The sequence below is a fragment of the Gymnodraco acuticeps genome, unplaced genomic scaffold (genome assembly GCF_902827175.1).
Source record: "Gymnodraco acuticeps unplaced genomic scaffold, fGymAcu1.1, whole genome shotgun sequence".
Taxonomy (NCBI): Eukaryota; Metazoa; Chordata; class Actinopteri; order Perciformes; family Bathydraconidae; genus Gymnodraco; species Gymnodraco acuticeps.
Window position 1 is genome coordinate 871022 of NW_022991180.1, and position 16791 is coordinate 887812.

General features: G+C 45.4%; 1 protein-coding gene across 1 annotated transcript in view; it reads left to right on the plus strand.

Annotated features, from left to right (window-relative positions):
• mtrf1l (mitochondrial translational release factor 1-like) overlaps nt 1-1861 on the plus strand; it is a 6801-nt gene extending 4940 nt beyond the window's left edge. The window contains exons 7-8 of the mRNA XM_034237682.1: nt 704-840; nt 1403-1861. Coding sequence (XP_034093573.1) covers nt 704-840; nt 1403-1615 — 350 coding nt within the window. The 3' untranslated portion in view covers nt 1616-1861. The remainder of the gene's footprint in view (nt 1-703; nt 841-1402) is intronic.
• The last annotated feature ends 14930 nt before the right edge of the window (nt 1862-16791 follow it).

Consider the following 16791-nt stretch of genomic DNA (forward strand, 5'->3'; position numbering starts at 1 on the left):
TTTTTATTTTACAATTTTTCTATCATCTACATTTACATGCAATAACGCTGGAGATAATTTTCATTTATTTCAATTATTTATTCCAACCTAACACCAACAACTGGACTGGATAAAGTAGTTTAACACATCAGAGAGCCAAGATAAAAACATTTGTAATAAGGATTTTAAATGTCTTAAAGCGCTAACACAAGAAATTCAACTTCCCTTTTCTCCAATGACATTCCCATACATTAACATTTTAATGTTAATGTATTGTATGTACTGTTTTAAACAACAGTTGGTGTGTGCGGTGCAGTGGGTTGTGCGTTGGTGTTCGGATCAGCATGTCGTTGTGTCCCTGAGACCCTTCACCCCACATTGTTCCTGTGGGGATTGCCCACTGTATTGAGTATGTAAGTCGCTTTGGATGAAAGCGTCTAACATGTGACATGTAATGTAATGTTTAGTATGTATGGACAAAGGAAACGCATACAGGAAGTTTCCTACATTTACATAAAAAACCCAGACAAACTTTATAAGTAAGGTTCCAATAAGACTCACAGCATGAGGCTCTATGTCACATAACTTAACAATTAAAGTTAGTTTAAGTAGAGTTGTATTGCTGTGTGTCTGTGTGGGTCTGTCTCTCACTGAATGAAATGAGGACCCCTTACTGAGATTCCAACCTAAGAATAGTGCTTTAATGCTTGTGTGTGTTCATCAGGCGTCGTTGCAGAGTGCCAGCAGGAGCGCTCCCAGATAAAGAACAAGGAGAAAGCCATGAAGGCTCTGAGAGCAAAACTGTACAGCATGAAGTTAGAGGAGGAGACGAGCAAACGCTACAACCAGCGGAAAGTACAGGTGGGACACAGCGACAATACAGAACAATACAGTATGATGTGCAAGTGATCATTTAAGTAGAATATAAAATATAGGTTTTAAGTGATGTTTTACTTTGTAAAAACTGATTAAGTTAATGTATTATGGTTTGCTAAAAAGAGGTAAAATACATTTTAAAAAAGCAGCAAGGGAGCCTGTTAATGTTTTATATATTTGAAACCAACCCTTAGAGCAGCGGTTCCCAACCTTTTTCAACTCAGGACCCACTTAAGAATCTAAAAAATGTTCGGCCCATATTCAACCATAAACAATACGGAGGCTAAATAAAGTTCTGATTGGTCAATTCAGAACATGTGACACGTTGTTAATCCGGTAGTACAGGACGCTGTCAAGTAATGACCGTTGCTAAGGATGATCGAGAAAGAGAAAGGAAAAGAGGTTCAAATTAAAACAAATCTTAATAATGAATTGTTTCCACACAAATCATAATGTTTTGCACATTATTTGGAGGCCCACAGGTTGGGAACCGCTGCCTTATATGATCAATTTTCTTTCTTTCCAATTTCTTCTTTCTACCCTCCAGATTGGCACGAAAGGCAGATCAGAGAAGATTCGAACGTACCACTTCCCCCAGGACCGTATAACGGACCACCGTATCGGGCTGACGGTGCACGACATGAAGAGCTTCCTGCTGGGGGAGGACCTGCTGGACGAGATGAACTCCTCGCTGCAGGAGTTCTCCAACCAGGAGACGCTGGAGGAACTGCTGGGAGAAAACAACCAGCAGGGCTCATGAGTTTGGATCTGAGAAACATGGATTCTGATGCAATGGAAACCTCTTGCTACAGGTTTTAGCAAAGCATTATGCTGTAAAGTTGGATGTTCATGCTTCAAATCCTGCAAGACAAAGTGAGGAAAAGCACCATGATGGATTATAAGGAGGACCAAGTCTTAATGCTTTATGGCAAATACCCATTTAATGTCCATACAGATGTCCAAGAAGAATGACACACAAAGTGGCTATTGAAATAAAACTTGAATATGGAGCTATCATACCGTCTTGTATTTTAACATGTGCTGTGGTAGCTGTGACTCTTTCATTTAAACAAAACACAAAGCATATCAAGTTCACAAATAATCAAGGTTTACAAAATGAAGGTTCTCAATAGCGGTTTAGCGGGGTATTTTCCCAATCATATTCATTTTACCATATATTTTAACTATTTGGACCATCGTCCATAATTAGGGCCCGAGCACGGAGCGCTAGGACCCAACGGCGTCCTAGCACGAAGTGCGAGGAACCTATTGTTATTGGTGGAATTATTATTTTTCTGCTGGCGTTTCCTGTTTTTGAGGCCTTTAGGACGCTTCAAAAGTTGTATAATTTTGCACTGATGCCGGGACTGCTGAAAAATACAATATTCTGGAGTCAATGGGTTAAATATTCCAACCTGCTCACTAGCGCCACCTATGAAAAGCCCATTTCGGAATAAATGTACAAAGTCGCACCGTAACTTCAAATGACCTGAAATGTTGCACACATATCCGGGTGGACCTGCTCTACAAATAATCCTCTTGGAACCCTAAGCTCCGCCTACATATTTTTAAATAAAAATTAGCATAATGTTCAAAACAGTTAAATATTCACTTACATTTTCAGTTTTTCAACACCAAACTTTGTATACAGCATCGGTGGGGGGTCAGACACATTACCGTAGAAAATGAGCATGTTAGGACGATAAATATTGCCGCCGTCAATCAAAACGTACTCGCAAAAAGGCGGGGCTTAGAAAGAAATGCTCATAACTCAACAATGTATCCAAACATCACAGATGTTGGTAGATAGGTTCAGTCTGTCTTGGGGAATAGGCACACCAAAGCATTTTCATTTTGGACTATAGGGGGCGCCAAAAAACACCACCAATTTATAACTCAAGAGCGGATGGACTAATATTAGTGGTGCACGATAATTATCCGGCCGAAAATTATCGGTCCGATATTAGGAATTATGACATCATCCCGATAAACCCGATAAAAGTATTAATAGCCCTGATAATATACAATTTATTTTTTTGTGTAAAAAAAAGAAAAAAATACTGCGGTGTGGGTGGATTGGGATGAGGGGCGCTTGTTTTTCACTCGGCTCCTCCCGTTTTGCCAGTACTGTGGTATTAGTGGTTTAGGAAGAGGGGAGTTTTTCCACAAATCCAGCGCTCCCTAACTCATGCCTGGTGTCGTAAATGGTGTGCGGCCGTGAAGCCAGGACAGTAAACAAACATGTCGCCGGTAGTATGGGACTATTTCAAAGTTTCAGAGTTAGATAGTTCGCTTGCTATTTGTATTAACAAATGCAATGCAGAAGTTCCACGAGGAGGGAAAAAGGCAACGAGCTATAATACTTCCAACCTGATTAGTCACCTGAAACATCGCCATCACTACGATGGTGTGTTAAAAGCGTACGAAGACGCCTGCGCTGCTAAACTAGCGGCGAATCCAAAGCCAGCTGCAAAGGCACCGGGGCTTTTACCTATCGACGAGGCTTTTGAAAAAGGCAAGAACTTTATTTGGGAAAATAAATATGGTCACTTTGAAGAGTCAAAACTGTTCTTGGCTTTGTTTTGTTCATAGTAGTAATGCTAATGTCATTTGCTCACTACTAGTCTTTTTTTTACCACCAGGTGTGCAAAAACTACAGGTACATTTAATATATATATATATTATATTATTATCGGTTATCGGTATCGGTATCGGTCTTGAGAAGCAGGAAGTTATCGGTATCGGTTTCAAAAAACCGATATCGTGCATCCCTAACTAATATATATATTTTTTTTTACACATGGTCACGGGGGTGACTACGAACTCAGATTTAAAGTGTCGCAACAAATTCAGAATGTGGGCGTGGCTTATACATTTTTTAAAAATTGCGATAGCATTAAATGAGCTACGGACGCAAAATTTGGGACACACGTCAGAGCCCACGACCTTTTCGAGAATGTAAAAAAAAAACGTAATTTTTCAAAATAACTGCTCACTAGCGCCCCCTATTGTGTGGTAGTCACATATAGTTTCTCAGAACTTCACGAATTTTGGCACAGACATTCCTCATGAAATTGCGGACATATTTGTAAATATATTCCATTAGCCCCGTCCCCCAAAAACTCGGCAGTTTTCAAATATGTGCGTATTTTAAGTTAAGCGCATATCCAATGTCATGCTACATTGAGAAGATACAGTCCTTCGCTCAAACGGGGAGCTCGTAGGCTAACAAAGAATATTCCATTTTTGACCATTTATATGTCAGATAACCTACTGACACCTGCCCGTCTGCCTGCACACACACACACACACCACACACACACACACACACACACACACACCACACACACCACACACAACACACACACCAACACAACAACACACACACACACAGCTCCTAAAGCATATACTAAATATCAGGCTACAGCCCTTGTATATTTTATTATGTGAAGCACTATATGGTTTCATGACAAATATCTACTGTTTATTTGTAGATATCTCCTAAAGCCTACAAATAAAGTTTGAAATGTAGGCCAGTTACATATATTATTGAGCGATATATATTATACACACTGTTCTGCTTTCTGCACTGACCAGCTGTTCTCACTGTAAACATCGCCTCACAATGAAATAGGGCTGTGCATCTTCACTGGTCTCACGATTCGATTCGATTACGATTATCCTGTCAACGATTCGATTCAATTCGATATCCCGATGCATCCCGATGCATCACGATTCATACCAATGTGTTGCATCCTCAATTTTCTATATTACTGCACATGGCTTATTTTTCATCAATGCATACATGCAGTAAATACATAACTCTCTTTTTATTATTTAGAAAGTGCTTCAGAAATCAATAACATAAATGTCTTGACATTAATTTATAAACCAAAATAAATGAATTGTATAGGTCTAGCCTCATATCTGTGTGTGTTCCATCCTCAAAAACAAAAAAATAATGCTTCTGCAGTCTAGCTGCAGCTTCTAGCAACGGTCTTCTGTTAAAAAAAGGACACTGAATGTCCTGAATGTGGCATCACACACAGGACTTGAGTCTGAACACAGCAGACAACAGGAGTATTACAATAGTATATACAAACAAAAATACTGCATGTGGGTGCACACTTACATTCTCTGTCTTACTGTTACATAAATCCCATGAATGTATGAGATTAAATTAGCTTCATTATATCTCAGTGATTAAGTGAATAATAAAGTTTCTATCGGGTCACTATCAGCCTGTCATTCATTATTTTCAGGGAGGGGGCGGGGTTTGGAGGAACGGAGAGGAGACGGTGATCGCGGAAGCTTTTTTCCTCCTGCCTTCACAAACTTTACACACGTATATATCGTCTGAAAATTGCTAGAGGGCATTCATACTCTGCAATCCAAGACTTAATTAAATCCACCAAAAACCTGACATGATTGTAACGCGATTATTTTTGAAAAACCTAAATCCCTGTGTCTCTGAGCCGCAGCGACACGGAGTGATTCAGAGCGGGTCCTTCTGCTGTTTGATTGATTGATTGATTGATTGAAAAGTTTATTAACAGCTTGTATATTGGGTACAGTACAGCTCAAAACATACAATTGTTAAGGGGATGCAGACCAGAGAAAGACTTTCGTCTTGTTTACATCAGGGTCCCCCATTTCCAATTCATCATGTCATTTAAGACATCCATCCATCCATCCATCCATCTTCTCCCGCTTATCCGTGGTCGGGTCGCGGGGGTAGCAGTTCCAGCAGAGAGCCCCAAACTTTCTTTTCCCTGGCGACATCAACCAGCTCTGACTGGGGGATCCCAAGGCGCTCCCAGGCCAGCGAAGAGATATAATCCCTTTACCTGGTCCTAGGTCTACCCCTTGGTCTCTTCCCAGCTGGACGTGCCTGGAACACCTCCCTAGGGAGGCGCCCAGGTGGCATCCTAACTAGGTGCCCGAACCCACCTCAACTGGCTCCTTTCGACGCGAAGGAGGAGCGGCTCAACTCCGAGTCCCTCCCTGATGACCGAACTTCTCACCTTATCCCTAAGGGAGACACCAGCCACCCTGCGGAGAAAACCCATCTCGGCCGCTTGTATCCGCGATCTCGTTCTTTCGGTCATGACCCATCCTTCATGACCATAGGTGAGGGTAGGAACGAAAATGGCCCGGAAGACCGAGAGCTTTGCCTTCTGGCTCAGCTCCCTTTTCGTCACAACGGTGCGGTAAAGCGACTGCAGTACCGCTCCCGCTGCTCCTATTCTCCGGCCCATCTCACGCTCCATTGTTCCCTCACTCGAGAACAAGACCCCGAGATACTTGAACTCCTTCACTTGGGGGTAAGGACTCATTCCCTACCTGGAGTGGACAGTCCATCGGTTTCCTGCTGAGAACCATGGCCTCAGATTTGGAGGTGCTGATCCTCATCCCAGCCGCTTCACACTCGGTTGCGAACCGATCCAGTGAGTGCTGAAGGTCGCAGACCGATGAAGCCATTAGAACCACATCATCTGCAAAAAGCAGTGGTGCAATCCTTAGTCCACCGAACTGCAGACCCCCTCCCCCATGACTACGCCTCGAAATCCGATCCATGTATATTACAAACAGGATTGGTGACAAAGCGCAGCCCTGGCGGAGGCCAACCCTCACCGGAAATGGGTCCGACTTACTGCCGAGGACCCGGACACAGCTCTCGCTTTGGGAGTACAGAGATTGGATGGCCCTGAGTAGAGACCCCCTCACCCCATACCTCCCGCAGCACCTCCACAGTAACTCCCTGGGAACTCGGTCATACGCCTTCTCCAAGTCTACAAAACACATGTAGACCGGATAAGCGTACTCCCAGGCCCCCTCCAGGATCCTTGCGAGAGTAAAAAGCTGATCCATCGTTCCACGACCAGGACGGAATCCGCATTGTTCCTCCTCAATCTGAGGTTCGACAATCGGCCTGACCCTCCTTTCGAGTACCTTAGAGTAAACTTTCCCGGGGAGGCTGAGTAGTGTGATGCCTCTGTAATTGGCACACACCCTCTGATCCCCCTTTTTAAATAGGGGAACCACCACCCCGGTCTGCCACTCCTTCGGTACTGTTTCCGACTTCCACGCAACGTTGATGAGACGTGTCAACCATGACAGTCCCTCAACACCCAGAGCCTTCAGCATTTCCGGGCGGATCTCATCCACCCCCGGGGCTTTGCCACTGTGGAGTTGTTTGACGACCTCAGTGACCTCCCCCCGGGAGATTGGTGTTGATCCCCCGTCATACTCCAGCTCTGCCTCTAACATAGAGGGCGGAGTTGTCGGGTTCAGGAGTTCCTCAAAGTGTTCCTTCCAACGCCCTAACACTCCATCAGTTGAGGTCAACAACGTCCCATCCTTACTGTACACAGCTTGGATGGTTCCCTGCTTCCCCCTCCTGAGGTGTCGGACAGTTTTCCAGAACAACTTTGGTGCCGCCCGAAAGTCCTTCTCCATGTCTTCTCCGAACTTCTCCCACACCCGCTGCTTTGCCTCGGCCACGGATGAGGCTGCTGCCCTTCGGGCCTGTCGGTACCTTGCAACTGCCTCGGGAGTCCCCCGGGATAACAAATCCCTGAAGGCCTCCTTCTTCAGTCGGACGGCTTCCCTGACCACCGGTGTCCACCAGGAGGTTCGAGGGTTACCGCCCCTTGAGGCACCTAGGACCTTGAGACCACAGCTCCCCGCCGCGGCTTCGGCAATAGAGGCTTTGAACACCGACCACTCTGGTTCAATGTCCCCAACCTCCACAGGAATGCCCGAAAAGCTCCGCCGGAGGTGTGAGTTGAAGGCCTCCTGAACTTGGGCCTCCTCCAGACGTTCCCAGTTCACCCCGAACTACACGTTTGGGCTTACCAGGTCTATCCAGAGGCTTCCCCCCGCCACTCGACCCAACTCACCACCAGATGGTGATCAGTTGACAACTCCGCCCCTCTCTTTACCCGAGTGTCCAAAACATACGGCCTCAGGTCCGATGATACGATAACGAAATCGATCATGGACCTTCTGCCTAGGGTGCTCTGGTACCACGTACACTTATGAGCATCCTTATGTTCGAACATGGTGTTTGTTATGGCCAATCCATGACTAGCACAGAAGTCCAGTAACAAACCACCACTCCGGTTCAGATCAGGGGGGCCGTTCCTCCCAATCACGCCCCTCCAAGTGTCTCCATCATTGCCCACATGTGCGTTGAAGTCTCCCAGCAAGATTAAAGAGTCCCCTTCAGGAGCCCCATACAGGACTCTTTCCAGGGTCTCCAAGAAGGCTGTATACTCTGAACTGCTGTTGGGTGCATAAGCACACACAACAGTCAGAGTTTTCCCCCCCATAACCCGCAGGCGTAGGGAGGCGACCCTCTCGTCCACTGTGGTAAACTCCAACAAAGAAGCACCTAACCGGGGACTTGTGAGTATCCCCACACCCGCCCGGCGCCTCACACCTTGAGCAACTCCGGAGAAGAATAGAGTCCAACCCCTATCCAGAAGTAAGGTTCCAGAGCCGACGCTGTGCGTAGAGGTGAGCCCAACCAGATCCAACTGGTAACGCTCCACCTCCCGCACAAGCTCCGGCTCCTTCCCCCCCAGAGAGGTGACGTTCCACGTCCCCAAAGCCAGCTTCTGTCGCCCGGGTCTGGTCCGTCGAGACCCTCTGCTTTCACTGCCACCCTTCTGGCAGCGCACCCGACCCCATCGCTGTTTCCCGTAGGTGGTGGGCCCGCGGGACGGAGAAGCGGAGGTGTTGCCCACGTTGCCTTTTCGGGCTGGGCCCGGCCGGGCTCCGTGGCAAGCCCGGCCACCAGACGCTCGCCGACGAGTCCTCCTTCTGGGCCTGGCTCCAGAAGGGGACCCCGGGCTTCCTCCGGGCCGGGTATCCTCACTTCTTGTATCGTCTTTCATGAGGTCTTTTGAACCAATCTTAGTCTGGCCCCTTGCCTGAGACCAATTTGCCATGGGAAACCCTACCAGGAACACAAGGTTCCAGACAACACAGCCCCCAGGTTCATCAGGGCACACAAACCTCTCTACCACGGTAAGGTGCTGGTTCTTCAGAGAGGCATTTAAGACATATAAGACATATTTGACATACAGATGGCTTATTTACAATTTACATACAGGTGGGTTTTTTTTTACATACAGATTGCTTGTTTACAATTTTCATTTTAGATTTCGTTCTAATACATCCTAACCGGACATTTAAGACATACCAAGTCTGTTGGTTCTGGACTGGTGTTCTTGTGTTGGTGGATAAAGCAGACTACTCCGTGTTTGGTGTTGCTGTGCCGCTGTCACGTCTGTTCCCTGATCTCTGCGTCACCGACCGATTTTATATTAAAGTGACAGAAAAAAAAAAACAACGTTATAGTAAAGCCGCGGCCGGAAAATCAGGAAGCAACGTTAGGCCTACTACGCTATAATCGATTATCTTCCGTCACTGCATCGATACCGAATCGTCCACGTCCGCATCGCAATGCATCGTAGAAACGATTATTTTCAACACCCCTACAATGAAAGCATAACCTCCACATCCAGGGGTGATGTGATTAGTGAGTAAACAAACAAACAGTAAAGGGCAGAAAGTCTGATGCACATTTGATCATCTTGAATAACTTATAATCACAACGGGAACAGTTTGCAGAGCTGTGCTTCGTTGACATAAGTCCAGCCATGCGTCACGCCTCTTTTAAACATCACTGTTGGCTGAAATAGTCTCCGGAGAATACATCAGTGTACCCTCGGTTATAGCTCCTCCAGAGAGACTCCTCTCTCCTCTACATCTTTGTACCCTTGGTTATATCTCCTTCAGAGAGACTCCTCTTTCCTCTGCATTAGTGGACCCTCGGTTATAGCTCCTCCAAAGACACTCCTCTCTCCTCTAAATCAGTGTATCCTCGGTTACGGCTCCTCCAGACAGCCTCCTCGATAATCGATCCTCGACAAGCCTTTGGAGAAATGTGTTTTCCTTCGAGACGGCGCGCCGACATCCGTTTCCGGGGCTGCTTCTCAGGTCGACTATTTTCATTTCCTCGCTCCTCGGTCCTCGGTCTCACCGGAAGTTGATTTGCCTGCGCCATCTTGAGTACCGTCCCATGGCTCTTATTTCTGCCGGAGGACCGAGGATCGAGGAGCGAGGAGCGATCATGGAGGAGCGATAACCGAGGAACCACCAGACCATCCTCCGATGAAATCCTCAGATACTCACCCCGCCCCCTTACTGTGTATCGCTCACTGATTGGACGAAGCAGTGCATGCACTGATCTGATGCTTCTTGACATGAGAGCAATACCCCAGCGGAGTGAAGAAAATACATGAACCTCACGGGACTCACTCCTCAGTTTATACTGTGTTTTGTTTCAATTCATGTATCATTTAGTTACAAATATGTGATATATCTGAACAACAAAGTGGTCAAACATTTTTTTATTCATTTATTGGAAACATTTTCATGATCGCTTTTTTCATTTATACATTTTAAGAATGGCGTTTATCTTTTTTGAGAATGACTTCTTATTTTATTTCATGTATTTGGATCTACAACAGATGATACTAATGTTTATGTCAGTAAATGTGCACTAACAGAGGCGGGGGTGTTTGTGGAAATAACGGGGACAGAGCTGCTGCCAGACGAACAGCTGTGCAGCGTCATCACAAACGGACGTCGCTTCACGTGACGCTCCGGAGGAAAGGACGTCCCATTGCTCTTAAAACTCATTTCCCTGCTTCTCGTGGTTTCCTTGCGTCCCTCCATGCTTCCCTGGTGGGAGGGACTAAACGCAGGGAAACGACGCAAGTGAGGGAAGCAAGGATTTCATTTAATCGACCTGAGAAGCAGCCCGGGTCGCTGCCTGTGAGTCTGGGACGCGAAAATTAGAGAAATGACAAATGGCTCATTTCCGAGGACTCGCCCGCGTCTGCTTGACGCCGGTGTCAGTCAGTGCTTGAATTGGAATGAAAAAGGTGCCAGTACTCTAAAATCAGCAACTTTTTCAAGTCAATTTTATATATACAGCCCACAAACAAGAATTTGGCTACTATAATGCTGGTGGGTTTGTCTCTTTACTACTGTATATTTTAGAAAGGTTCACTGTACTTAACATTTTTTATGATAGGCAGCGGATATGGCTAAAGCCCAGTAAGGTCAATATTAACTGAAAATATAGCAATCAAAGTCTAGATCTTCTGCTGAAGACACATGAAGCAGAGACCTTTCAGGTGAGAGCCCCTCTGGTGGTGTTCAACATTAATGACAAGGAAACAAAGCTCTGGTCAGAAGCATTTTTTATAAAAAGCTTTAACAAAATTAAGTATTTCTTAGGGCCGGGACTCGATTAAAAAAATTAATCTAATTAATTAGAGGCTTTGTAATTAATTAATCGAAATTAATCGCATTTTTAATCACATATAAATATTTGACCTGAGAACAGTGAGAAGCAATTTTTTTCACATGGATTTAATATACCATTAGGCGCATTCACACCGCAGTACTTTTCCCACAAAGGTTCATGAGAATTTATTTCATGAGAACTCTTTGAACCTGGAGGTGGATTAGGCAAATGAAGCCACTGACGTCACTTCTTCTTCTTCTGCTTTGGGTTTACTGGCAGGCCGCAAACCACTTCACGGCGTATACTGCCGCCCAAAGTCCCCGGAGTTGGGGACTGGCTTCAGTAGAAGCTGCTGGGAGTCCCAGCAGCTTCTACTGAAGCCTTCCGAGTAAATCGCCAGAACGCCGACACCTCCTCATCTCCACCGCTCCCATGTTTTATTTTGTGTTGCCATAAATTAGTCTCTCTGCGTTTCTGCGCTGGGCTAATGCTAATAATGCTAATGCGAGGATAATAAAATTCACAAAACGTTTTGGGAGTTTTACGGGGCGTGGTTTGCAATCCGCCCAGCCAATCAGAAATATAGCTATTTTCTCACAAGAGAGCCGTACGAACGTCCCTGCTCTCTAGCAGCTCTCTGCTCTCTAGCAGGGACTTTCGTGGGGGTAAAAAGGTTCTCATGAACTAATTTTAGTACCGGCTCTTTTTGGTGTGAACGCGATAAAAGAGGCTAACGTCCACGCTAGCTTCCACGCTAGCTGCTATATGTTTTGCATTGAGGTGATACTTGAGGCTTGATGTGCTGCGGTGATATGCGAATTCCTTTTTGCATAATTTGCACACAACCGTGCTCTTATCGACGCTTCCATCCGTCCGTTTTTTAAAACAACATTTCCCACTGTTGTTCACTGTGGTTTGTTGTTGTCCGAAGTCATGAACGTTAGTTGGTGCTCCAGTATAATCGGTACGCCTGAAACTCATCCAGTGAGAAACGTTCCGCGGTGCAAAAATAAGTGCGATTAAAATGCGTTAATTTTTTTAACGCGTTAATTTTTGTGTAATTAATTAATCTTAATTAACGCGTTAAAGTCCCGGCCCTAGTATTTCTGTACATTTTGAATGCAATCTAACTTTGCAACTCAGAAAACGAAAAACGAAAAAGTGCCAAAAGTCTTCTCACATGGCTGAGCTGCTTTGCAATATACTTCACCACTGAAGAATACAAATATGTATAAAGTAAACTATGATGCAATCTAACTTTCCAACTCGGAAAAATGATAAAGAGCATGAACAAAGAACATGTAAAAACAAATGCAAAATTTGCACAATCTAAAATGAGAAACTGTAACTGCAAGTAACAAAGTCTGAGCCATGGTAAAGAGTTACATTGAACACCAAGCTGATCAGATAACTCCCTGGTTGGTCTGAAGTCCTTCTATCTCCAGGATCTGTACAAATCGGCACATTATGCCAAAAGTCTTCTCACTGGGTGAGCTGCTTTGCAATATACTTCACATTGTTAGAAAAGGCTCCAGAAGGCCTTGGGGACATCAGTATCAGGGGCTGGAGCTGGACAGGCTCTTTCATCAGCACTTCTCCTTCCCTTTGCCAGCCAGGACCTCACATACTGTTCCGGATTGAACTGTCCTAGTGATGGTCCATTACATTGAATGAAAACCAGGCTGGACAGTCGGCTGACAGAGAGAGCATTCCTTTTTGCAGTAAGGATATCGTTCATGCAGCTGAATGCCCGCTCACACTCACTAGTGGAGACAGCGATGGTTCGGACTGCTTTCAGTAGAGGCTCCATGGCAGCAGGTGTACGGGATGCCCTGGTTTCCTTGTATTCGCGAAAGCCCTGAACAGTCTCTCTTCTGTCCACTTTCAGCACTTCGCACAAACGTAGCACCTCTACGTCCCCATACTGTACGTCTAACTCCTCTTCAGGCCAACTTCCAGGATGGATAACTTTCATGTCCTGGATTAGCTGATTGTCCCGGGCCTCCCGGCCATGTAATGGGATTTCTCTTGTGCTGACATGAGAGGAGGTTGTGGAAGTCATTCTGTGTCTCAGATTCTCTACCATACTGCGGAAAAACTGACCTGCATGAATCTGTACAAGCCTGCCATTCTCACGCAGGGCAACACCCTTGAAGGACTTCTCAGCTAGAGCTGTATGAACTGTAGTCATGTGTGGGCCAGGCATGGTGACCATGGATTCAAAAACTCGTATTTCTCGAGTAAAGAGCCTATCTGCTGTAGGCAGTGTCATCTCTCTTTTTTGGAGTTGCCGAGAGAGGTCGCTGAGCTCTGTGAGCGCATCGTACATCAGTCCCAGATTGCTGACAAACGTTGCAGATGTGAGCACATCATCCAGGCCCTTGCTCTGTCTCTGGAATCCCTGCTCGTGTCGTTTGCAGCATTTGTGAAGTGATCATGAAGCACTCGGTAGTTTTCCCAGACTGCTCTGACGCTCCTTTCACTTGAAGCCACCCAGCGGATGGACAAAACACGCCCTATCACCAGGAGACGCTGTCCGACTGCTTGCGCACACTGCGCTAACTGCCTCTGATTTTTGGGGGAGGCATGGAACAAGGAATAGAGTTTGTCAAAAAAGATCTGGAAATTATTGAGCCCTGAGACCTCCTTGACCACATCCCCAACTGCCAGCTCTAGACGATGATTGGAGCAGTGCCACACAAACAGGCTTGGGAATTTACTACACAACTGGGTAGCAACGCCTGTTCTCTTCCCTAGCATGACTGAAGCCCCATCACATGCAAAAGAAACGAAACACTGACCTAAAAAGTCCTCGTTAAAATCTCTTCCAAGACACTCCATTAACGCCTTTGTGATGTCATCAGCCGTTGTTCCATCCAAGTCGATCAGCTCCCAAAAAAACGTTTCGGGCTCAGCATCAGCTAATACTGAGCGTAGACACACAACAAGCACCGTTTTACCACTAATAGTGGTAGATTCATCGACCAAAACACAGAGTTTTCTTTGGTTTTCTGTAATGTCTTTTGCCATTTTTTTCTTCAGCTCATGAGCTATGTGGTCGATGATTTCGCTACAGGTTTTATTGGAGTGCAAAACCCTGCCCACGTTCAGCCCATTCAGTTTCTGTACATTCAAATCAATTGGCATGTCTGTGAATGGCCGGCTATGTTTGCCAATTTTATATGCCGTTCGAAAAACTCTGATAGTGGTGTCTAATTCAGATTTATGCATAGACTGTACTTGATGTTGAATAGTTTCACGTAAAGCAGATGTAAGGATGTCAGCAGCTTTTACATGGGCTTGTGATTCTTTATGTTCTTTGATTTTTTTTCTCAGGCTAGCTTGTTGTTTGCCCTTGTCAACACCGAAATGAGACACTGCACACTCACCCCATTCAGTTGACAGTTTCAGTCCTTGTCCAGTGTGTATTCCCAAAGATTTGACATCTCTGCATATCCGACATCCTAGCTTCTTATCTTTAAGAAGGAGCCATGCATTGGTCTTGCAAAAATATTGCACCTGGTCCGTTGTCCAGCAGTCAGGTGCATCGCTTTGCCCGGTGTTGGTGGTGGCAGTTGCGCCAGCAGCAGCTAACGTTAGAGGCTCTGGAGGAGGCTGCGGAGCTAGTGCTAATGCTAATGCACTAGAACTTGGAGCAGGAGGATCAACCAAAGAAAGCTCCCCATCAGACACAATTTCCAACACAGGCACAGCATTCTCTGTATTTGAAGTTTCTTCCGGCGACAACCGCTGTCTTTTTGCACTTTTATTAATCCACGCTAACATTTTAGAAATGCTAATTTGTGACGTGACTTGCTTTCCTTCTCTCGGGGGCGTGCCTGCTCTGTTCTATCACTCTACATAGCCACCCACTGGGTGGGAGTTGCACTGCATAAACACAACACACGTGCATCTAGGTATGTAAATTGTAAAGCATTAAAACATGGTTTTACTAACAGTTTTCAGTATGTTGTTACTTCGGCATTATTATTATTATTATTATTATTATTTTGAAACGTGTATTACTATTAAATCACGGTCAAATAGGTTAATTTTGACATAGTCGTTTCCACCACAGTATTTACATGGAGAAGATAAGCCCCGCCCCCTCTCCAGCACGTTCTGTTTGAATGACAGGAGTAAACAGCAGACAGCCGCTGTGAAACTCCAGCGGTTAGAGCGATGAGAATGTCCGTTCGGCACCTCATGACGCATCTACTGAGTACCGGGCGGCTGTATATATATATATGGATGTATAATAAGAACGGCGGGAGAGTGTTGAGTACTGGCACGGTGCATGAGTACCGGAGTACCGCCAGCATGCCGGTACTGAGCAAGAAGTGCCGGTACTCCATGGGTCAGAACCAGAAGTGCCGGTACTGCGTACCGGTGAGTACCGGCCCAATTCCAGCACTGGTGTCAGTACAAGATATGGGCTGCTTCTCAGGTCGATTAAATGAAATCCTTTCTTCCCTCACTTGCGTCGTTTCCCTGCGTTTAGTCCCTCCCACCAGGGAAGCATGGAGGGACGCAAGGAAACCACGAGAAGCAGGGAAATGAGTTTTAATAGCAATGGGACGTCCTTTCCTCCGGAGCGTCACGTGAAGCGACGTCCGTTTGTGATGACGCTGCACAGCTGTTCGTCTGGCAGCAGCCAGCTCTGTACCCGTTATTTCCACAAACACCCCCGCCTCTGTTAGTGCACATTTACTGACATAAACATTAGTATCATCTGTTGTAGATCCCAATACATGAAATAAAATAAGAAGTCATTCTCAAAAAAGATAAACGCCATTCTTAAAATGTATTTAAACGAACAATAGTTTGATTAATATTGATTAGAGTGCACAATAGGAATACAATTATTCAGAGAACAAAAACAGATATGTTATCTCAAAACCCAGTTAGATTAACATTCATTGGACTGCACACTTTGTTTGTTTGTGTGGAGCAAATTAATATTTTAAATAGTACTTAATGAATGACTGAATGGAAATGACAATAAATGAAAATGTAAAACGAAAAAAGCGATCATGAAAATGTTTCCAATAAATGAATAAAATGATTTTTGACCACTTTGTTGTTCAGATATATCTCATATTTGTAACTAAATGATACATTAATTGAAACAAAACACGGTATAAACTGAGGAGTGAGTCCCGTGAGGTTCATGTATTTTCTTCACTCCGCTGGGGTATTGCTCTCATGTCAAGAAGCATCAGATCAGTGCATGCACTGCCTCGTCCAATCAGTGAGCGATACACAGTAAGGGGGCGGGGTGAGTATCTGAGGATTTCATCGGAGGATGGTCTGGTGGTTCCTCGGTTATCGCTCCTCCATGATCGCTCCTCGCTCCTCGATCCTCGGTCCTCCGGCAGAAATAAGAGCCATGGGACGGTACTCAAGATGGCGCAGGCAAATCAACTTCCGGTGAGACCGAGGACCGAGGAGCGAGGAAATGAAAATAGTCGACCTGAGAAGCAGCCCGGGACTACCGGCTGTCCTCCCCGACAGGCGCACGGACGCGAGGGCCCGCTCATCACTGCGCGCACAAGTGCGACCGCAGTTTTAATACTAATTGTTTCTTAGTCTTCGTAACATACATTTTT